This window comes from Drosophila kikkawai, chromosome X, assembly GCF_030179895.1.
Source record: "Drosophila kikkawai strain 14028-0561.14 chromosome X, DkikHiC1v2, whole genome shotgun sequence".
Classification (NCBI taxonomy): domain Eukaryota; kingdom Metazoa; phylum Arthropoda; class Insecta; order Diptera; family Drosophilidae; genus Drosophila; species Drosophila kikkawai.
The window spans coordinates 30,707,210-30,731,471 of NC_091733.1; the positions used below are offsets into that span (position 1 = coordinate 30,707,210).

At 34.6% G+C, this 24,262-nt stretch overlaps 2 protein-coding genes across 8 annotated transcripts in view; both read right to left on the bottom strand.

Moving 5' to 3' along the window:
* Window positions 1-1,149: 1,149 nt before the first annotated feature.
* CkIalpha (Casein kinase Ialpha) lies at window positions 1,150-6,248 on the bottom strand. The gene is made up of 4 exons (XM_017175314.3): window positions 5,911-6,248; window positions 4,091-4,257; window positions 3,243-4,017; window positions 1,150-2,797 (listed from the first exon to the last, which is right to left on the bottom strand). The coding sequence occupies exons 2-4, from the start codon at window positions 4,167-4,169 to the stop codon at window positions 2,638-2,640; spliced, it is 1,014 nt and encodes a 337-aa protein (XP_017030803.1). The 5' UTR covers window positions 4,170-4,257; window positions 5,911-6,248; the 3' UTR covers window positions 1,150-2,637.
* A 2,346-nt stretch (window positions 6,249-8,594) lies between these two features.
* The window catches only part of Tomosyn (syntaxin-binding protein tomosyn), a 29,622-nt gene continuing 13,954 nt past the window's right edge, over window positions 8,595-24,262 (bottom strand). For 3 of the 7 annotated variants that reach the window (XM_070287876.1, XM_070287877.1, XM_070287878.1), the window contains exons 14-23: window positions 20,534-21,443; window positions 13,141-13,257; window positions 12,939-13,061; window positions 11,930-12,049; window positions 11,119-11,616; window positions 10,945-11,053; window positions 10,792-10,878; window positions 10,578-10,673; window positions 9,882-10,006; window positions 8,595-9,157 (exon numbers count right to left, since the gene is read on the bottom strand). In XM_070287876.1, coding sequence (XP_070143977.1) covers window positions 8,901-9,157; window positions 9,882-10,006; window positions 10,578-10,673; window positions 10,792-10,878; window positions 10,945-11,053; window positions 11,119-11,616; window positions 11,930-12,049; window positions 12,939-13,061; window positions 13,141-13,257; window positions 20,534-21,443 — 2,442 coding nt within the window. In that variant the 3' untranslated portion in view covers window positions 8,595-8,900. Of the gene's footprint in view, window positions 9,158-9,881; window positions 10,007-10,577; window positions 10,674-10,791; window positions 10,879-10,944; window positions 11,054-11,118; window positions 11,617-11,929; window positions 12,050-12,938; window positions 13,062-13,140; window positions 13,258-15,810; window positions 16,463-18,488; window positions 19,209-20,533; window positions 21,444-24,262 lie in introns of those variants that run through there. The other 4 variants (XM_070287880.1, XM_070287879.1, XM_017175309.3 and 1 more) reach the window with 4 other exon arrangements.

The window sequence follows — 24,262 nt, forward strand, 5'->3', positions numbered from 1 at the left end:
AAATCCACATCTGATATTCGAACCACACCTGATACTCTAACCACATACTACAACCTCTGGTCAAATAAATAGTGTGACCGAACAGCGGAAAAGCGTTTCAATCGATAAACAGGTACTGGTAAATCGAGCGGGCTTTCAAAAAAAAAAGGTAGTTGATAATTAAAATTTAATATTCTCTCTAATTTATGTGTAGTATTTTTATTTTTTTTTTCTTATAAAGCCTTACTTACCTCACGTTTTTCAACACTAACAATCGATTTTCAAACCTATTTTCATTGAATATAAATATTTTTTAAATTTAAATAACCCATAAAAAAAAAATATATTTATATTCAAAGAAATAATAACTATTATGAAACCTTTAAAATAAATTGATGTTTTTTTTTTAATTATTTTCCATTATCTTTAGAAACTGTCTCGTCTATGACTCTCTGCCCTCCGTAGAAACCCCCTTTGTTCTTATCGCCAATGCAGTTTTCTTGGACACTGGACTGGACATTGCAGTTACTAACGGGCACGTCGTTTGTGTTTACAGAAAATAAAATAAGAACGCAGACGTGCCATTAGTCAACAAATAAATAAACAAAGAAATAAAGAGCGTCACAGAGAGAGAGAGAGAGAGAGAGATATGTGGCGAGCTGGCAATAATAATAAAGAAAAATCTAGTAAACAAATCAAGTGGGCATTCATTTTTTGATGGAGAATATTTGCAACTAAATTGACACAAAACAAAAAGGTTAAAAAACTAGGCAAACAATTTGGTTGTAACGCCTCTACAATAATAATTTCTTAACAAAAAACCTTAAATACTCAATTCATTTTAAAAGTTTGTAATAAATAAATAAAAAATATATTAAATAATAATTTTGAATTGTTTTAAACTTTAGGCAAGTTTAGTATAATAGAAAAATAATAAACCCTTTACTCCTCTAAATACTCAAATTAATAAAAAATAAATAAAATAAAAAATAAAAAAAAAAAATAAAATATATAATTAAAAAACATACTCAAAAGTATTTTTTAAAATTTTTTTAAACTTTATACCTGTTGAAAAAAACACATCCCCTCTCTCTATGCCTCTCCCTCTCTATATGATGGCCTTCGCATATTGCCCCGTCTCTTTCTAAATGCAGAAGGTGAAAAAATATGTTTAAAATTTGTAATTTCAACATATTTATTGATGTAATTCAAAAAATTAAATATAAGTTATGTTTATAATTATTATTTACTGCTTACTAATGCAAAATTACTTTGCAGTTTTGCGTTGGTTGTTTTTTTTTCTTATTTTTTCTTCATTTTTTCGTATTATTATATTTATTATTATTATTTGTTTTTGTTTTAATCTTGTGGCTGCGCTGCATCCTTTTACTTTTCCCCCAGCTCAGTTGTATATATATTTTTTTTCTGTTTATATATTTTTCCTCCTCCTCCTCCTTATGCACTTTTTATGCCTGTTCGGTGTGTGTGTGTGTGTGTGTGTTTGTTGTGTTTTTTTTATTAATTTTTTATTGGTATTATTAATTGTTTACTCCTATATATTTTTTGTTTTTCTTATTTATTCCACAAAGTGTTTAGTTTTTTGAGTTGTTTTTGTTTTTGTTTTGCATCGCTCGATTTGTTGTTGTTGAAATTAAGCTTTTGGATTCGATCTGACAGGTGAATCAAATGGAATATATATGCGTACATAATTGTTTTATTCGCTTCTATATATGTATATATATACATGCATAAGGTTAAACACACACATATATATATACATATATATATATATGTGTATATATATATATATATAACTATGTGTTTTTAGTTTTGCTTTTCTTCGAAAATGAACGCTACTCTACAGCGTTCCACATTTGTTACCAGTATTATTTTCTCGTAATTTATTAGGCTAAGTGTTTTGTTTTCATTTCTTCGCCATTTGTCCTCCTTTCATTTTTTTGTGGTTTTCTTTTTTTTAGTGGTGTTTTTTATGTGGGGAGCCATGATTGTGTAGAGTTGTGTGTGTATGGAGAGTGTGGAGACATTGAATTTTTCAAATGCCTTGTGTAGAGTTGTGTGGAGACATTGAATTTTTTCAAATGCCTCGTGTAGAGTACATGTGTGTGTGTATGGAGACACTCTCCACACTGGAAACATTCGAATATTTCAAATGTCTTTTCCCAGGTGTAGAGTTTTGTATGGTTTGCGAATTGATTTGAGTTTGAATTTGAATCGTTTTGAATTTAAATCGTGTTGATTTTTCGTTTTACTTCGAATTCAAATTCCTCAGTGAGTGTGTGTTGTGGGTGTTTTTGTGTGTGGTTTTAACTATCAATCGCAGTGATTCACTCGTGAATCACATTTGCTGGGGTATCATCTTTTTAGTTATTTTGTTTATTACACATTATGTGTGGTTTACGGTTTGCCTTTGCTGTTGTTTGCCTTGATTTTGCCTTTTCTTAAATCGTTTAGGTATTGAATTTTAAATTAATATTTAAGAGAAACACCTAGTAGATATTTCTCGATGCGGCGGCGGCTGCGGCATGTTTTTCCTTCTTTTCTGCATTTATATCATCTTCACATAATCCCCCTTATGTTTTTTTTTTACCCCGCCCATGATGATGATTTCTCGAACCCCTCCTCATCCTCCTCCTCACTTTAGTCCGCAATTAGGGGCTTGCCATTCTGCTTCTCCTTGTCCTTGTCCAATTGCTCCAAGAGTATAGCTGGATTGGGCTGACCCTGGTGGGTCTTCTGCTTCAGCATTGTCCAGTCGTAGATGTAATCATACTGATGGTTAAGCGTCCTAAACAGTATGCTGAAGGGAAGAAAAGAGAAAGTTTATTTTTGATACGAAATCTATTTAAAATTATGAAAAGGAGCATGAAATAATTTAAATTGCTTTAATATTTGATTTTTAAAATTATATAAAATTTGTATACTTAGATTTTTAATTGTTTATACCATTAATTTAAATAAATTAAATACAAAAATCTATATAAAAAAATATGAAAAGAAACTAGAAATAATTTAAATTTCCTAAATATTCGACTTAAAAAAATATTTAAAATACGTAAACTTTATTTTTTAATTATTTCTCCTTTTTTTCATTATAAACTTTACTAAAATTGGTTTTAAAAATGATATTTTCGTGTTTTTTTTTTTGGCATTTTGAATCATCTGTTTCCCATTTTCTCTCCCTTTCTTAAGCCTACACATTCAGTTTTCACTCCTAAAATATATTAACTCCCCCCTTCACTTACCGGAACAATTGACGTAGGTACATGTAATCCGGCTGCTCTTCAAAGCGCAGGCTACGACAATAGTTTAGATACATGGAGAACTCCGCCGGCGAGCCCTTGCACAAGACCTCAATCGGTGTGGACATCTTCTTTTCAGAGATCTTCTCATACTTTTGCTGCTTGGTATTGGCCTTCATGCCCTGCCATGGCAACACTCCGCGATTGAAATACATCATCACATAGCCAAGTGATTCCATATCGTCGCGACGCGATTGCTCAATGCCAAGATGGGCATTGATTGAGGCATAGCGGGCGGTGCCGGTTAGATTCTTATCCTCGCGATACAAAATATGATGACGCGTGTGCGGATCACGGAACTTCTTGGCCAGACCGAAATCGATCAGGAAGAGCTTGTTACAATGCCGGCCGATGCCCATCAGAAAATTATCGGGCTTGATGTCACGATGAATGAAGCACTTGAGATGAATATACTCCAAGCGTCCGATCATCTGGTCGACAAGCATCAAAACCGTCTTGATGGTAAAGTGACGCGTACAAAAGTTGAATAGATCCTCTAGGGATGGTCCGAGTAGATCCATAACCAGCGTATTAAAGTTTTTCTCCTTGCCATGGTGACGGATGCGAGGGAAACCGACACCGCCGCTGAGTATACGATACAGCTTGGCCTCGTACAGCAGCTGGGGATGACGGGCATGGGCGCTTTCCATCTTGATGGCCACCTCCTCGCCGCTCTGGATGCTCATGCCCAGATAAATGTCGCCAAAAGAGCCGCTTCCTGTGGAGGGATAAAGATTGAGTAAGAGAGTTTTAGTGGGAGATTCAAGGATGCCAAGAGAGAGAGTACTTACCAATCTTCCTAATCACCCGATATTTGCCACCGACGATTATCTCGGGGCGGCTCTCCTTCAATATCCGCATCTTGTCCATCTTGGCTGGCTGCTGCTGTTGCTGCTGTTGCTCCACCGCCTTAGGGGCTTCTCTTCTAAAAGCACTTGTGCGGGGTTAAGTGAAAAGCCTGCAAAAACAAAGGAAAATGTAATATAATTAATGAAATAAATAAAGAAATTCACTTGAATTTTATGTTTTAGTCAGTTTTTTACAGTTTTAGATCATTTCAAACCACAAGTTGTTTGTTTTTCTTAAAAATTCAATGGATTTTAGCAACTTATAAAATTAATATAATTTTATTTCATATAAAAACCCCTATAACCTTGTCATAAACAGCGGAATCATGAAATCTGATTGGCAAATGGTGAAATATAAATAAAATAAACAAAAGACAAATACTATTTACAAAGCTTGATTTTTGCGTAGGAAAAAGGGTCTTCCGTTACAAAGCTTAAAAATCTATTATAAACAATTATAAACAAAAAAAAAAGAAAGAATGATTCAGGGAAACTTTTCCTAGCAAAAATTCTATATTTTTTACGGCTTAACAAGGTTATTTTGTTGGTTAAATTTGATCACATTTGTATTTAAAAAAGGGGATTTTCTTAATATAAAAAAAAACAAAATATTTCTTGAAACGCAGAACACTAAACAAACAAATATTAAATAAAACATAAACATAAAAAATACAAAAGGAAACCGAGAAAAAATCTATACAAAAAAATTTATTGAAATTTTTTAATTTAGTTTCTTTTCCACTTAATTATTATTAACAAATTAAATTTACGTTTCCAACAAAACATATAATGTTTATATTGTAGATTTACCTATTTCTATAAACAAAAACTTGTCTTTCTTTTAATTTTCATTTCAAGGGAAATGTTACAGCGTGTTTTTGCGTGTTTCGACAGGGTTTTAAGGTTTTCAACAGCTGATTGTTTTTTTTCCCCCCTTTTAACTAAAAGCTGGTTTGTTTTTGTTGCCAAGTCTGTACTTTCTTTTCCGCCGCCTCTCTTCCTCCTCTTTTGCACTTGTTTAGCTTTTTTTTTTCACACAGCGCGCTTGCACTTTGTTTTATGCGTTTTTTTTTTCTTTCTTTATGCTGTTTTTCTGGTCTTCCTCCAATCGATACTTTTGTGCATTATCGATTACACTCAACCAAACCAGGCGATCACTGGCAGTGGGTAGGTGGAAATGGAAAATGGGAAGGGGGAAAGCAATAGGCATAGGCACTTTTCCTTTGGGGGGGAATTTCTAAATAAACACAGACAGAGACAGACACATCGATAGGCGATAGACTCGGGCGACAGGTACGCTGCCCGCCTGCCTGCTGCCTCTTCCTCTTCTCCTTTACCCCGTTGGAATGCATATTACACACACACACACGCAAGCACACTCACACACTCAAAACACTATGACGCACAACAACAACAACAGCAAGAAGAAACCAGAGGGATACATACATACATACACACAAGCTGAGCAACAACACTCACACCGTTGCAGTTGCACCTTACAAATGTTTTACACAAAAGAAAAATTTCGAACGCACAGAGCCAAGCATACACATGGAAACGCTCAGCGAGACACGCACACCAAGGCAAAGACGACGACACACACACACACACACTCGTCCGCACGCACACAAACACGTCCGCATATTTAGCACGCATTTGGAACTGGACGAAATAAGAAAAAGAAGAAATGAAACGAAAAACACATCCTCGCGGACATTTCTTTGCTCGTTTTTTTTTAAGGGGGAAAACAGCAAAAATCTTACCAACAGACAAGCGAGCGAGTGAAACGAAATATAGCTGCCGTGCTGGGTGTTTCTCAAGGTTGGTGGCTGCTGCTGGTGGCTGGCTGGCTGTCGCTGCTGCTGCTCTTTTACAATATATTCGTCGTCGTCTGGTGGAGAAAAAAAAAAACGGAACGGGGAAAATCTCGTCCGCTGGCCGCTCTTTCCGCTCAATATTTCTGATGTTTATTGCACTTTCGACGCGAGCCTTTGCAGCTGTTTTTCGTACGCGCACAACGGAAAAAAGAAGATAGGAAATATGTATATTTTATTAACTAAAATAAAATGGTAGACTCCAGCAGTGTTGCCAGATGCGAATTTGGCTTTCCCCTAGAGAACTCGAGAGGCTTATCGATACTGGGAGTATCGCATAATATATCGATAGAGAGCGGGCTGCCTACCGAGTTAGCAAAGGCGCGAACCTTTAAGGTTTTCTTTTTTTAAAACAAATTAAATTACAAGTGTTTAAAAGGGATTTAACGTATGTGGGCTTAAAATTTAAATACTACAAGGCTTTGAAAAATTCGCTCAATTTTACACTTACAAATTCTTAAACCTAGAACCGGGCAAAAACCCCTAAGTCTAGAGGGAAAGTACTTTGCTTTCCTTGAAAACAGTGGCAACTGTAATTAATTTAAAGCCTTGGTTTTTCACAAACTCAAAATTAACTATTTAAATTGTGCTTTTCGTTAGCATTAAGGTTTTTTTTATAGATTTATATTTTGCCAAAAAATAAGCCGAACTATCGTTACTCTCGATAACTTCGTAACCCATTCACTGTCCCCCTTTCCAACACTGCGAAGGCGCCATATTCAAACTGTTTGCAAATACACTGCGCGTCACCAGATTAGCGCCCCCCTTGGTGTTCGCGTTTGAAGTGAAATATTATCAAAACTATTAAAGATTGAACTGTACAATTATTATCCAATATAATTCGATTAATTCTCTAAGTAAAAACATATATTAGAAGGCAGTTGGTATTTGCATAGAATTTTATTAAATTAAAAACTAAAGAAACAGGTTTATTTGGAAGAAAAAACTGCGTCATCAGATTAGCGCCAGCTACATTAACTTAACTTTTTTTGATGAAGTTCTTACAAAATACTATCTTTAACAATTTTATGATTAAGTTTAAGCATTTTTAAGGAAATTTAATAATGGGTTGTCCCTCCCTTGTTTACAAGGACATCACAAACTCGATTGGGGAGAGAGTCATACAAGTTTTTGAGATATTCCAACGTTATTGTTGTCCAGGCCTGTTTTATACTGTGAATTAAATCCTCCTTGGTAGCATATTGCTTGCCAGCCTCGTACACCTTCCTAGCTAACCATTCCAAGACGTTTTCTATTATGTTCAGGTCTGGGGAGTATGGGGGCCACTCCAGGACACTGACATTTTCCTTTTGAATCCATGCTTTTACGGTCGTGGCTGTGTGGATTGGGGCATTGTCGTGCTGAAAATGCCATTTGAGATTTCCAAATAAGTTTTTAAAAACGGGAAATGCAGTTTTTAGAACGCAATTGTAATTTTCCGCGTTCATCTTTGGGGTTAAAACTGCAGTTCGCAGTTGCCATAATAGGATATGGCTCCCCATACCATTACTCCTCCAACCCGGCTATGTAAGCGATCCAGATGATGCTCTTCCTTGCGTAAATCCTGGAAATAGTAATTATATCCGTCAGGACCCTCAGGTTACATTTTTTTTCGTCTGAAAATACGACGTTATGCCACTCATTGGACCATGTCATATGCGTTCGAGCAAACTTTAGGCGGATTTCTTTTCGCGCTTGGTTAAGAGGTGGCTTTTTTTTCAGTTTTAGCCTCTTTAAATGGTCGGCATTCTTGATCACCCTTAAAACAGTCGATTTGCTTGCCTTAACACCAGTTTTTTCTATTATTTTGGCGGTCGAGTCGTGGGAGTTGGACGCCTCTCGGAGTATAGCTCTGCGATCTGCTGAGCTAACAACACTGTTATTACCTCCTTTGTAATTTTTTCCATAGCTTTCCTTATTTTAAAGAAAATGTGCAATGGTTTTGCGATGTCTTCCCGTTTTTCGGCGATTTTGTGAAGAGAAAGTCCACATTCATTGAACGCTTCGATTTTCGATTTTTCCTCCGAAGATAAGATTGTTCCTCTGCCCATATTGTATGTCAAATTGAAGAAAAATGTTTAATTTAACAGCAAAAAAAAAATGGTTGCTGTGCTCAGCAAGTTAAGAAAGATATTTAAATTTATATTTTGAGGGCGCTAATCTGATGACGCAGTTTTTTCTTCCAAATAAACCTGTTTCTTTAGTTTTTAATTTAATACAATTCTATGCAAATACCAACTGCCTTCTAATATATGTTTTTATTTAGAGAATTAATCGAATTATATTGGATAATAATTGTACAGTTCAATCTTTAATAGTTTTGATAATATTTCATTTCAAACGCGAACACCAAGGGGGGCGCTAATCTGGTGACGCGCAGTGTATATAAAATTTCCTATTGTTTAAGTGTTTTAATTACCATATTCCAATTCCAACAAAAGATTTTCATATAAAAAAAAATTTTTTATATTTTATATAACTAAATTGAATATTTCCAGCCCAAATATTTGGCATTAAAAAACAACAAAAACCAATCAAAAATATATAAAAATAATTTAATAAAACACAACTACTTTGCTTTTTTGGTCTATATATATTTTTATTAAAAACAGTTTTTTTTTGTATTTGTTTTTGGTTGGTTTTTTCTCTTTCAGTTTTTTTTATTTTCTGGTTTTTGTTTTTGTGAACTTTGTTGTTTGGTTTTGTTTTTGTTTTTTGCGTTTTTTGTTTTTTCGTTTTTGTTTTGTTTTGTAAATAACGTGACGACTTGAAAACAGGAAATTAAATAAGTGTACTTTACTCGTAATGTAGTAGTAGAAAGTGTTTATAAAAGCAATATTACAATAACTGTGGTAGAATTGGCTCCTAAAATAGATATTTTACAACTGATACCACTTCTTGTCTTTATATTTAAGCATTAATTGATGCGCAGTGCCGCTGAAATCTTGAGCAGTGTTGGCCATACGCTCGGCGCGCTCCTCCAGCAAATTAAGCTTCTCGCCGCGCTCCATTGCCAATTGGTGCGCCCGGCTAATCTCCGATGCGGCGGTGGATGCCCGCTGGCCGAGCTGTTCCAAATTTGGACCAGGTATGTGCCTGGCCACCGAGCGATTCGCCTTGCCGCTCTGTTCGCCAACTGTGGATGGGTTTTAATTAAATATAAAAAATATAATTAAATAAATATAAATATAAAATATATATAAATATAAATAAATATGTAAATATAAATAAATATATAAATATAAATAAATATATAAATATAAATAAATATATAAATAGAAATAAATATATAACTTTAAGAACGTTTTTATAACCTTGCAGTTTTTATTTAACAAACTCTTACTGGGAAAGTTACAATTTATGAAATTAAATAGTTTAAATTTTTAACTTTACTATACTTTATTTCCTTGTTTGTTTTAGGGATAATTTTATTAAATTTAATTTAAAACTTCAATAATAATTTCAATAATTTTATTTGATAATTTTTGGAAAAAGAAAACCTAAAAAATTCATAACTCGGCCAAAAATGCCTTAATTTCAATTCGGAAAGCGTTTCTATGCTTGTTTTTTTTAGGTTAATAAATCTGCTTACTAAATTTAAAATTTGAAGAAAACAAAATTTTGGGCCAATTTTTGTGAATTTGAATGATGTAACCCCTGACAAATTTGTGAAAAAATTCCAAAATTTTTGTAACTTTAAAAAAATGTCTAGAAATATTCCCCTGTCAATGCTGATCAAGAATATATATGGTTTATGGGGTTGGAAATAACGCCTTCATTGATTTTTAAGCTTATTACTGATATTATGATTTCCTGCAAGGTTATAAACATGTAAAACATATGTATATTTAAAAACTTACATAGCTCTTCGCGATCGAGGAGCTTGGCGCCGCCGCCAAATAGACCCTTGAAGAAACCCTCCTTCGGCTGTTCGGGCATTTCCTGTACCGTATATAGTTCACCCATCATCTCCAAAATAAATTGACTGAAAAATGAAGTAGAAAACATATATAAATATATATTTATAAATAAAAGTGATTTGTAAAATATGATAAAATTGTTTCTATTTTATTTTAATTTATTATTTATTTATTTTATTAAAGAAAATTAAAATTGGATAGGATTTGGCTTAAAAATTGGAATAAAAATTCAGATTAAATATATCAATAAAAATAAAAAACATATTTGCGATTAATATCAAAACAAAAATTTCAATAAAACCAAATTAGTATTTAATGTAAAGTTATATATAAAATTTTAAAAAATATCAGAAAAATCGTATTATCGAATATATTTGGGATAAATATAGATACAAAAATTCCGATTAAATATATCGACAAAAATCTAAACCATTATTAACTTTTATAAATTTTATTGTTAAATATAATATAAAACAAAATAAGTATTAAATGTAAAAATATATAGAAAATATCGGAAAATCGTATTATGTTTATTATATTCGTACAATAATACGAATATTGATTTAATATAAGTAAAATATTGATATATCACTAATTTCTTTCAACCTTAAATCCATTTTAAGTAAAAAAACTTACCAAAATTCCGATGATATCGTGAATTTTTGAATTTCGGTGGGCGATGCCATGTACAATCCATGACCTTTATGACTAAAGCAAAATATTTTTGATATTCTGTGGACGAAGTAAAAGAAAATGTATTAAATTATTACTCAATAATAATAATAAATAAAAAAAAAAAAATTAATAAAAATTTAAAAAATAATTGAAAATTATTTAAATTTGCACTCACTGAGTTGTATCTTCATGAACAATGATCTGTTGACCCCATATCGAAAGCATTGGATCCACAATTCCCTGTTTACATTTTGTTTGAAAACTAAAAATATATTTGTTTTTAAATATTACGACCTAAATAAATATTAATAAATATAAGAGAGCTTACCTTAAGTCCATAAGCGGTAAGAAATCAGTATCCAATAACAGTTTTAGACTAGGAAGACTATGTACCATTAGATGGCCATTCGAAAGATAGGTTGCTAAGCAAGAGCCATCTGAAAAGTAACGAAAAATATTTAAAATTATAATTTTATAATTGATTTAACACTACAATAATCACCTTTCATCGTGATAGTTTCTGCCTTGACTGCAAAATCCATTTCCGATAATTGTATGCGATTGATGCAACACTGATTGGCCACATCGAAGACTTTTGTTTGCTTCTCGCTAGCGATAACGATATATTGTCGATCGGTGAGTGTTTCCAAGCCGGTGCTAACACTTCCGCTTATTCCGCTGCTGCTGGCGCTGCTGCTGCTCATACCGCCACCGCCGCCGCCACCGCTGGCTCCGGCACTGCCGCTGGCCGCTGCTCCACCACCACTACCACTGGCTCCACCGCCACCACCGCCAGCTGCCGCAGCGGCAGCACCAGCTCCCGCTCCAGCACTGGATGAACCGCCGCCAGCGCCTGAACTACCACCGGCCGCACCACCAGCTCCGCCAGCGGAGGCACCACCACCACCACCACCGCCCGCAATCGAAGTGTTTGATATTGTATTGGCAGTTGTCGGTGTGAATGTGGGACTGGTGCGGCTGCTGCTCTTTGTGGGTGTGCCTAAGGGAAGGGTACGAATATTAACAATAGTATTAAGGCCTGAAGTTGCTAAAGTTTAACTTAAATTCCCCGCAATTTATGCGTTAATTTCTTAATATAAAAATTAAAAAAAAAAAATATATATATATTTACATATAAAAAAAACAGTTTTTATAAGCCACCCTCTAATCTTGTCTGTTTTTTCACTTTTGTAACATTATTTTCTATAAATTGCAACTGATTGAACTGAATGCTTAATAAGAATTTAAAAAATATATATAAAAACTGTTTCTAGTTATTAAATATTATTTTCTATAAATAATTATAGTCTTACGGTCTTTCTTGTCCTTGTTCTCGTCACGCCAGGTCTCAAACGTATAGGGTATGATCGAACCGTATGAGTCTAAAAAAGACATGGAAGTTATGGATCCTTTAAGTCGTACCACGGGGCCACCTGAAAATAGAATATAAATAATACAATAAATTTAATAATACTTTAAAATCAATTTTAAATTTAATTTTAGTTAAAAAAAAAGGTAGAAAAATTGTACTTTAAATTCAATCTGTGCGAAATAAATAAATAAAAATAAATAAAAATCTCTAGTTAATTTTACTTTAATGATCTCTTTAAATATTTTTTGAAAACATTTTTTTAATATGATTTGAAGACATTCTTGTTTAAAAGTAGTGTTAAAAAGGTAAAGACATTATTAATTTTATTTTAAACAGTATAAAACTGAAATTAAAAGTTTATTTTTTTAATAATCATTTTAAAGCATTAATATCATTTTAAAGCATTCTTGCCATCAAAAGTAGTGTTTACAATACCTTCAAGGCTTATAAAACACTATTAGTGGATTTTAAAAGTAAGTTAATATTGTTTTTTTAACGTAAGATAATTCTTAACAGTGTTAAAAATGTAGAAAAATTTATTAGAAAATTTTTTAGAAATTACAAAATTATTTTATTTAATAATCACTTTATATTGTCTATTAAAAAAGCCCCTAATATATTTTTAAACACATTCTTGCCATCAAAAGTAGTGTTTACAATACCTTCAAGGCTTATACAACACTATCAGTTGATTTTAAACGTTATATTTAAAAGTGTTAAAAAGGTAGAGAAATTATTACTTTAATTATAAACTATGTGAAAGAGAAATTACTAGTTTATTTTATTTAATAATCACTTTAATTATTTTATAAAATTATTTTATTTAAAAAATTTATTATGATATACATATAAAAAAAAGTAGTATTTACAATACCTTAAGGGCTTATACAACCCTTATACCTTTTTTTTATTTTTTTTATATCATCAATTATTTCTTAATAATCACTTACCATTTATTGTTATCAATACTGGCTGAGATTTGCGCACATCTCGGTCCGGCATAGTGATGAACAATGTCAGTATCGAACCGAAACTAGTTCCAATCCACAAAGTAGGAACAAGTGTCAAAATATCTGCATTACAAAATAAAAAAATAAATTACAAATTAAAATTAAAACATTAATAATTTAAAACCAAGATGGTAAGGCTTACCATTTCGTTTTGCATAACTCTCGATGAAAGCTAAACAAGTAACAGATTCAGAGGAAGACATATCAATGCTGGACATTGACGATGATCTGGATCTTGAGAAAGTTCCATCCAATTTATCTGTAATTTATTTTTCATGGTTGGTTTTTTTTTTTGTTTTTTTTTTTTTGTTTTTAACAAAAAGTTTGATGATTTTGAGATGGATGGGCATCAATACAGATAGGAGAAAGAGAGAAACAAATAAAAAAAAATAACGAGTTACAACAAGATTTTAAGATATAAATTATTTTTGTTTATAATTATCGTGAAACAGAGACAGGCGAATATATAGAAATAGAGAGAGAGAGAGATTCAGAGATAGAGTGATTAAGAGATAGAGAGAGAGAAAGAGAGAGATAGAGAGTAAAAGCGGCGGGCGGTAGTAGGCAAAACTTTTACTTAAGATTTTAATCGAATTTTTGCTTTTAATATCTAATTTAATTTTAATCGTAATTGCGATGTTTTTTATTTATTTTTTGCACTATGTTTGCTTTTTTTTGCGCTGCACAACACTAAGATACCGCTAGGCTGCCTAATATGTGTAAGTGATTTGCATGTGTTTACAATGTAAATGTGTATGTGTTTGTTTTATATATATTTATATGTGTGTGTAAGCGTCAGTCGCTCGCAGGATTATATTATCCTTTCGTTTTATTTAAAATTAATAGGGAAATTTGAATTTAAAAAAAAAATTGAGGGTTTTTGCTTCAAAAAAAACAAAAAAAAAAAAGAAAATATATAATTTTTTATTTTTCAGCAATTTTTCTTAATAATATATTTGTTTTGTTTTTTAATTTGTAGATTAATAAATAATTTCTTGATCATAAAATCTGTAAAATCTGAAATTACATAAAAAACTTATTTTAATATAATTTAAAAACATTTTTTTGTGATTTTTTTTAATAATAAAAATGAGAGAAAATGTAATTCTTTATGTTTTATACCTAAAGTAAAGTTCTGAAAACTTTTCGTGGTTGGCAACCCTGAAAATGCATTCTATCTCACTTGCACACACACCTGCGAGCAACTGTAGCCATTTTCTCTTGTTTGGATATTCGATTAATCGATTATTGATATCATTGAGTGATCTTTGCTGAGAGTGCAATTTCGAAAGCGGCACTAGAGTACAAAAATAACTCTTAAAAAAAAGGAAAAATAAATAAAAACAAAAACGATTTGAAACTTGCTGTTTGTGGTGTGCTTAGCTAGGCGCTTATATGTATGGCTGTGACAGTATGTGTATGCTTGTATGTGTGTGGACTATGCAAAAAGTTAACGTTTTTGCCAAAATCAAAATCCAAAGAAAATCGGATCTTGTTTTATTCCTTTCTATGTTCTGTTTTAAATTAATTAATTATAATTCCAGTTAGTCTAGTTGTTTAATTATTATTTCATTCGCTTTTCTTTTTTTTTTTATTTATATCGTTAATTTTTCTTGGTTCAAAGCGTGCCAAATGCAAATACAAAATACCGAGAGGAGGCATAGAGAGAGAGAGATAGAGACAGAGAGAGGGAGAGCGCTAGATCGAAAGATACAGAGCGAGCGAGCGAATGAGACAGATAGTAAGACAGTAGCAAAGACAGAGACAGGTTAGAGAGAGAGAGAGAGAGATAGAGATATATAGAGAGTGGAAAAGAGACAGCGAGCAGAGAGCGAGCGAGCGAGCGAGACAGAGAGAGAGAGAGAGAAAGATCATATTTAGATCCTTTTTGTTCTAGGGCTAGAGAGAGACAAAGAGAGAGAAACAGAGCGAGCGAGCGAGCGAGCGATCGAGCGAGAAAGAGACAGACAGCTCCAGCCATCGACCCCCACCCCCCCCACAAAAAATTATCCCTAAAAATAAAATAAAAAATATCAACATTTTACACACACACCAACACACACACACACTAGAGCGAAGAAAGGGGGCGGGGCCACAAGCAACGTGCATATCCTGCTGTCCATATGTGCGTGTGCGCGTGTATGTGTGCGTGCGTGTGCAGAGAGAGAGACAGATAGGAGTTTTGTAGAGTTTGAGAGAGAGAGAGAGAGACAGAGGTACAGTGGAACTTCTACAAATCGAAACCACAAAAGTTGATCGGAAGGACCTATGGAAGACCTTTTAAGCTTAATTCCAGGGAATTTCAAGGAGCTCAACACTCAAAAAAATGGTTGAAGTAAACAAATATATATAAAGCCCATAATTTAGCTTTTGAAATGCAAAATATTTAAATAGCGCGCAAAATGAGATTCGACCAAGGGCAAGAGCAAGTTAGTTCAAGTTTCTATTTTCAATATTCACTGTAGCGAGAGCGTGCAGTACTGTACTATTTCTTTTTGAGGTTAGGTTCGTCTTTGAGAAGTTGAACTGTATACTGTAGGTGTGGGAGTGTGTGTGGAAGTGTGTGCGTGTGGGTGTGTGTGTGCGTGGTACACTTGAAAGAAATGCTTGTGGATGCAATCTCAGTTCTTTTGTTTTTGTTCTAGCTTGGTTGCTGTTGTTGCTGTTGCTTGTATTGGTTGCTGTAGTTGCTATTCTTGTTGTTATTGTTGTGGAAGTTGCTATTTGCTTGTTGTTATTGTTTTTTACTGTAGTAGTAGTAGTAGTAGTAGTTGTTGTAGTAGTTTGTTGTGCTCTCTGGTTGTGCTCCCACCTTGTGATTTGGACTTTTTTAGGGACTCGTACGATGTCACTGACTGCTGTTGCTGTATAACGGATGTTTGATGCGTAAACGGATGCGGATGCTGATGCGGATACGGATGCGGATGCGGATACGGATGCTGTTGATATTGATGTTGTTGCGCACCTGCACCGCCGCTAGCACCGCCGCCAGCACCGCATTCGCCCCAAGGATAATCAGTAGCGTCAAAGGATTGCGATTGCAGCTCCTGCTGCTGCTGCACCTGTTGATGCTGCTGCTGCTGCTGCTGTTGCACCTGTTGCTCTGTTGCCACCTTTAAGGCAGCAAATCCACCACCAAATCCACTGCTTAAACCACCAACACCAACACCGCCACTAGCAACACCCGCACCTGCATCGTCTGCCCCATAAACGGATGATCCTGATGATGATGCGGCTGCTCCTGCTCCTGATCCTGATCCACCCGCCTCATCCATCTGCTGCTGCGACTGCGATTGTTGCTGCAACAGGGCCTGTTGCTGCTGTAACTGCTGCTGTTGCTGCTGCGACTGCTGCTGCTGTGTAAACTGTTGCTGCGCCTGCGTTTGCTGCGATTGCAATTGCTGCTGCTGTTGCTGCGCTTGCGACTGTTGCTGCTGTGCAGCTGCAACTCCGCTGCCGTTGATCTGAGGCAATTGCAAAATATGTTTTTTTTTTTTATATAAACAATAATTGTGGGAGACACGGGAGAGAGAAAGAGAGATACACACACATAGTCAGAGATAGAGAGAGAGAGAGAAAGAGAGTTATATATAGAGGAAGAAAGACAGAGAGATAGAGAGAGAGAGAGAGACATAAAGATAAATGCACAAAATGATTGAATGTCCATTTTAATTCTTCTTTATCTTCTCTTTCACATTTTTTGGTTTACTTTTTGCAGTTTTCTATTTCTTTTTGTTTTTCTATTCAGTTATTTTGTGCTATGCGTGGGTGTGTGTGTAGGTGTAGGTGTATGTGTGTGGGTTGTGCATATGTGATTGTGAGTGTCCTGTGGCGATCTCTTGCGAGAGGTGCGCTCAACATAAGGGTTAAACGGAAACCAACGAGTGTGCGAAAAACGTAAACGAATAGCAACGTGGGGTTAATGTACAGTGAACGCTGGCTATACACTGAAAGACAAAGCCTGTTATGTTTAATCAAAAAAAGAAGCGAAGAAAATAAATTGTAAACTGAAAAATAAGCAAACCTAAATTTACTTTACAATTGAATTTTTTGTTTACATTTAAAATAAAAACTTTGCATTGTTGTACACGTGTCGTATACGTGATTTGTGTATACTTGTCGTATACTTGATATTTTTGTTATCATAAATACGTGATATTCTCTAAAGACCTGGAGAAACGATCCACAAATACGACTACAGCCAATTTTCTAGTAAAAGTTTGAAATCAAACAAATCACATATCTTCAAGAAGCTCTATATAATAATATTTCTAGTTCTATTTCCTTCTAAAACTCATTGCGAGTCTATCAATGAGTTTATTTCAACACAATTTGCTCGTTTCACAATTTGAAATAGTTTACAAAACAAATGATAAACTTACGCTTTAATTTGTTTAGAATATCAGTCTTTTTAACTCGTTTCTTTTTGAGGAGAAAGAGGTGTTTCTAGGATAGAAGAGTTTGAGATACACAAAAGAATGTTGAATTAAATAAAAAATACATACATATATATATATAGAGAAAATAATGTACATAGGTAAATAAAGCAAAATCAAAGTCTTCAGTTGGCAAGCGATCACTGTCAGTGTCTGCTGATCGGTCATCGTTAATCGTTAATCGTTAAGAAGGTAATCGTTAATTCGAGTGCAAAACAAACACGATTTAATACATAGTATTTCTTTTTTTTAGATATGATACAAATACAAAAGCTTGGAATGGTTATTGAATTTCGGTGATAAGTGCAAAAATATCGAATTATCGATAATATTCGATAACAACACAAATACGAATACACAGCGAGAAACGTAGGCAGTTGTTGCATTTGGGTTTGTTGGGTGACATCGATTGACAGTGACATTAATATGAGAAGAGGCTCAATAAAAAAACACGAGAACACGGTAATATTTACTTAAGGGTGATCATAACAAGGAATACAAATAGAATATAATATTTATGGCATATATATGTGTGTGTGTAAGTACGATTAAATGCGAGAGAAAGAGAGAGAGAGAGAGTTTAGAGAGATATATGTATGTTTAGAGTAGAGCGAATATACTTTCTGTGGATTTTCAAATCTCTGTTTAAGAACGTAGAGATAGACATCATGTGGTTTCTATGTATGCGGGTGGTTATATATTAGCTGGTATTAAATATGAACAATCGATTTAAAAGTATTCGGTTATATGCATATATGATTTAGCTTAAAGGTCTGATCTTTCTTTTTTTTTATATATATTTACAAGTGGTTTTAACTATACAAATGTGGTGACATTGGAGAAAAGCGATAAGCGAAAACGATGACGATAACAAAGGCAACGGTAATTTTTTTTTTTTTTTGTTTAGCTTATCGATAGCCAAAACACACACACACATTCAACGGAACAATCAAAACGAAAATCATTTTCAAATGAATACAGAAAACAGAAACGAAACGAGAGAAAAAAAGATCATCGAAATAACCCAAGTTATCGATACCCGATAGAATCGAAAGACAACCAGGGAGGGGCTTTTTAGGGAGGAGATTGGGGGGCCAAAAATCGATTGATAGGAGCACACACAGCCTCCAGCTTAATCAAACTCTCTCTATAAATGCAAAGATCAGATAAGTAGAATCAGAAGAGTACCCAGGGAAATCGGCATATACACTGAGCTTTCTTTCAGTGTATAGGCATAGGTGTGTGTGTGTATGCTCGAGAGTTGGAACTTATAGACTAGACACAGGAATATTAAACGTACAACAATCAACATTTGGTTATATCATTTTCGATATTTAGATTTTGGTTACATTTCATGAGAATGCACCATTTCATTTTTGCACAGTGCACATACACAGACTGAGTGGTGAGTTTTTGTGTGTGTGGTGTGGTGTGTTGTGGTGATTGGTGAAACTTTTGTCCTTGTTTGGCTTACAGCACCCGCTTTAACATTTAATTTCTAAGCTTAAAAGTAGATATTTCGTGTCTTGCATACTAAGTAGTTAGTTGGTTAGTTAGTTTCAAAAAGAGTTTGAGCTTTATAGTTACACATTGTATGTGGGTATGATGATGGTGCTTGTTAGTGTGTGTCTTGTTGTTGCTGAGTGTGGGGTGACTGGTGACAGGTTGTGGTGTTGTTGTTGATGTTGTTGTTGTGGTTGTTAAATGATTTACCAAAGAACTTCCACACAATCACATAAAGGCAGTTGTATTGCAGCTCTTCTGCATCCGTTGCCTAGGTATTGAGGGAAAAGAAGAAGCATAGAATAAGACATTTTTGGCAAAAAGTTTTGAAAGTTGTTGGTTTTTTTCTTAACTTGTAATTTAGTTTGTTGTTGTATTTGTTTGGATTGGGTGCAAATGTGAATTTGTTGTTGTTGTTGGTTGCAGTAAAGTTGTTGTTGTTGTAATTATTTCATCACAATTGTGGTTGCTGAAGATTGCTGTTCTAGTTGTTGTTGGTTTTCGTTTACATTTATGTATAAGTATATATATGTATATATATATATATATATATTTACGGTTACTTTTACTTGGTTTTTATTGTTATTTTTGTCATTTTTTGTTTTTAGCTAAGACTCTACAAAGTAGGCTCTATACACAAAATGCAATTTTGGTTTCGGTTTTTCGTTTCAACAAAATTAACATAAGAAGAAGCATCGGATTTTTTGTTATCATTTGCATTTCTAGATTTAGATATTGTAATGTTTTTTTTTTTTTTTTGCACATCGCTCTAGCTGTAATTTGTATTATTTTTTTTTAGGGGGGGAAACTGGGTTGCTATGTTTACAGTAGTTTCATCTCATTTCTTTTTGCTATTCTCTACTAGCTAAGTAGCAGCAACTAAAAGCAACAAAAAGCAAAAGGAACAACACATAAAGAGGGAAGGGAAGGAAAGCCATAAACCCAACCAGAAGCGACGACAAAACGCCATTTTTTTGTGGGGATAAAAGAATTTTAGAGAAGAAAAGGAAAGGACAGAAAGAGACAGAGAGAGAGAGAGTAAGAGAAAGGTAAAGATTTGCAACGACGATAGAAGGAAAATTATTCTGTGTTTAGACGCGTTTAAACTTGTAGAGTTCTTAAAAGAATCCTATATCAGGGCTTTAGTATTACTAGATCTAATTAGTTAGGAACTTAAAAGCTTTACAATTTAATTATCCTTTGATGATTATGTCCCTGCTCGGGCACCTTTAAAGACCTTGAGTCCAAGACCAAGATAGCAAAAATCAGAAATCTATACATTTAAACGCACAAAACACAGTAAATTTTCGGTCCCCAATGGGTGGGTATTTCAGCTCTCCGATTCCAGGAGTCCGATTTGCATTCCACATCCACATTCTGCCTGCCTGCCTAGCGATCACGCAAAGAACTCGCTCGCTCGCTTTGCGCATTTAATTTAATTTATTTGTATTATTTTTTTTTTACTTTTTTTTTTTGGTTAGAAGAAAAGGGGGCCAGCGTCTCAGAAGCTCTCTATTTTATATTATTCTTTGGGGGGGAGGTAAGGGGTTGAGGATTTTTGGGTAGTAGTGATCCTTCGGCGAGGGCCATACTTACGTATCTTTTTGCCTCCGCCACCGCCGCTGGCGCCTCCGCTTACACCACCTGCTCCTCCACCTCCACTTGGGCCACCGCTGGTCAGCGGGGAGACATCGTTCTTGAGGATTCGCACGCCGCCACGCAAATCCCGCGGCTGATACTTGATATTTGGAACTGATAAGAGGCGTTGATCGCGTGCCTTTTCTTTGAATTTCTGACGGGCTGGCTTTAGTGGAACGGGTGCCGGTGAGTCTGCCAAAGGCAGATTATTGGGTCGCTCCACCTCCACCGTTGCCCCCGCCGCCGCCGCCACCGCCGCCGATGTCATCTGCTCAAAGTCCACTCGACGAACGCCACTGGAGCTAGCTCCTTCATCTGGCGAATCAGTGGTTGAGGATCGAAATTTACCACGCACCGCCGGCGATGATGATGATGCTGCTGCTGCTGCTGCGGCCATTTCGGCTTCATCCAAAGCTTCATCTTCCTTTAGCTCGGCCGTCGTCTCCTCTTCGGTTGGCGGCGGTGGTGGTGTTGGCATAACGCCATCTGGTGACGCCTCCTTGGGCGTATAGAAAATGGAGCTATTCTTGAGCGACTCCAGATCGGTGTTGACATTCATACCACCGATTTTCATATTGACTTTTGATAATTGACGCTTCAAATTGAACGTTTTCCAGGACATGGACTTGCGCCGGTCCTGCAGCTCCTTAGGGGCAGCATCTTCACGCTGTGGACTCTTGGCCATCATGGCCGCCGCCGATGCTGCCGAGCCACTGATTAGGGTTTCCCGAGAACTGTTCACCACAACGGGATCGGGTGAACTGGGACGGGAGCCGGCGATTCCGGTTGGATCTGTTGTTGGATCGGTGCTCGTGGCCTCCGGTACAAATTCAAGTGATGGACTATCCGGACTGGTCGTATCGTTCAGCTAGATGAAGATCGGGAATTTTTTGGGTGGGTAGGAGATTGAAGGGGGGGAGGGGGGTCAGAGTTTTAATTCTCAGTTTTTGTTTTTCATATATTTTTTTTGTTGTTTTTTTTTTTTAAGTTTAGGCAGCAAAAATAAAAGTAGTTGTCGTTTTATTTATCGACGGACAAAGTAGGGTTTTGGTTGGATGGTTTTTTAAGGGGGGGGGGGGGGTTAAGGTGGTTTAACATTCACTTCATTTCGGGTTAAAGGGGGTTTTGTTTCTGTTTTTGTTTTTGTTTTGGTTTCAGTTTTGATTTGTTCTTTTTTTTTGTTTGACAGAAAAATAGCAGCAACAATTAAAGCATTAAAATTGATTAGTGATGGGGACTTGATGGAGAAAGGTGAAGTATATTACAGAAAATAAATCGTTTTGTCCTTTTTTTTTATTTTTATTATTATTTTAAAACAATTTGTAGTACACAAATATATATATTTTTTTAATTTTATAAAAGGCTTTTACTTCGGAAGAGAGAGAGAGAGACAGCAAGAGGTATGTTACAGTTACCTACAAGTGGCGCCCTAACCGGTACCGTTATGCAACATGCATGTTCCTGCTTAAGCGCCATCTCTAGGTAAGTTTAACATATCTAACCAATTATTATACATATGCGTTTGACAAAATAAGCCCTATCTTGGCATTAAAACATATGGATAAGTGAATTTTAAAGCAAAATGACCTTGGATAGGCTTTAGGTATTGTGAGATGTCAAGGTAACTTTAAATTTTTAAAAGAAAAGTAAATATTTTAGGCAAAATGGAAAGTGTACAAAAGTGTCAAAGCATTTTTCTTAGTTACAAGTTCCTAAAACCTGACACCCATGAAAGAGGTAAATCGTTGCTATATTTTGCACGTATAAAGACCAAACTAGGTCAAGGGATATCAACAAAAAAAAAAAAAAGAAAAAAAAAAGGGAGAAAGTCAATGACAGAGATTTAAAGAGAGAGAGTGAGCGAAAATGCAAGGCGCCACTTTTGGCATTTCGGGGAATGTGGATAACGATTTTTGGTGGATGCAAGCTGCTTTTGCCTTGTTGCTGCTGCTTTTTTAATGCGTTTGCTCTGTTTTTTATCTTTTGTGAGTTTATGTTTAGTGTGTGTATTATTTATACAAGGGTTAACAGGGTTGAGGTTAAACGAGGTTCTGTTTTTGGGGTTTTACTTGGGTTACTTGGAAAAAAGAGTATTGTATCAACAATTTACAATTTATACTTGACATTTACTTTATTATTTGGTTTTGTTTGGTTGGTTTTTTTTTTTTGTTTGGGGTTAACAAACACTGAAAGGGGGGGTTAAACTTTAGGCAACGACTTTTATTTAACTGTTATACGTGAACGTGTATAACGGTTTAATGCTAGATGTGTGGGTGTGATGCACAACACATACACACACCAACACACACACACACATACAAATACAATTACGCATAGGCATTGGCAAAAAAAAAAAAACTCAAACACAAACACGCACACACGCACAGGCAATACAACGGTATTTTTCGATTATTTTAGATTTAGAATAGAATTTTTAAAAGGTTACAAAAATTAAGGAAAAATTAAGTAAAACTACAGTCAATCAATTATCAATTCGAATTAGATTTAAAGTAAAACCGTATAATTTATTTATAACTGGTGAGTGTGTGTTTGGGTAAAGTGTTCAAGTTACATAGTGTTTTGTTCTTGTTTTTTTTTTATGTGACAGTAAAAGTCTCGCAACAAACACACAGAAAAACAAACACTTCTTCCATCAATGCGTTAGTACGAAAAGACAGAAGGGGGGGATAGATACAGAGATAAACAGAGAGAGAGAGAGAGAGAGAGAGAGAGACAGTGGGAGAAGGAGAAACGTAGTTTTTCTTTGCTTTTGTTCTTGTTGTTGCTGTTGTTGGTAATGTTGTTTACAGTTGTTGTTTCATTCATATAATATCATGTTTCTTGGGTGTTCGCTAGGCTTTTTCTTTCTCAGGCACAACACAGATCAAATCAATTCAAATCAACTCAAATATCGGAATCGTGACGGATGAAATCGGGTTTCGATCACATAATACAACAATCATAGCCCATCAAATCGCGATGGTCTTGGAGCTTGGCAATCACAGAAGTTACACGAAAATAATAATAAAAAAAAAAAAAAATTAATTAAACGTCACACCAATCAATCCAAATTCTAATTTAAATCAATTATCGTATGCAAGCTTCGTGCAAAAACACAATTAAATTAAATATCAATCAATCAATAAATATGATTTTACCATGCTGCAGTTTTGTGCATTTCACTTAGAGGCAGTTTATAGGCTGGGAAACAGAGGTATATATATATGTACATACATATGTATACATATATATATAGAGGCAGATAGGTAGAAATAAAATATTGGCCAAATAGAACCCTACAAAAAGTGCACTCATCAAATTGTTTACCTAAAATCGCCCTAAAAAAAATGACAATTCTAAAATATCTGGTGAATTTTTATTAAATTTTTTATTACATTTAGAGTGTCTTTACCTAAGGCTGGCCATCACTTCATTCCGAATATGTTAGAACCAGTTGGGAATTATAAGTGCAAATGTGTGAAATTTGTTGCCAATAATTTTAGGGCGAATTTGTCATGTTTTTATCAGAAAAACAAGGTTTTTAGTATAAAAACAAGTACAATTGTTTTTAGTATAAAAACAAGTACAATTCGTGTTTAAATTAAAAAAAGAGCCCTAAACAAAGCCTAAGAATATCTTAAAAATAAGAAAAATATAAGAATTAACCCAACAAAAAATATTTATAAT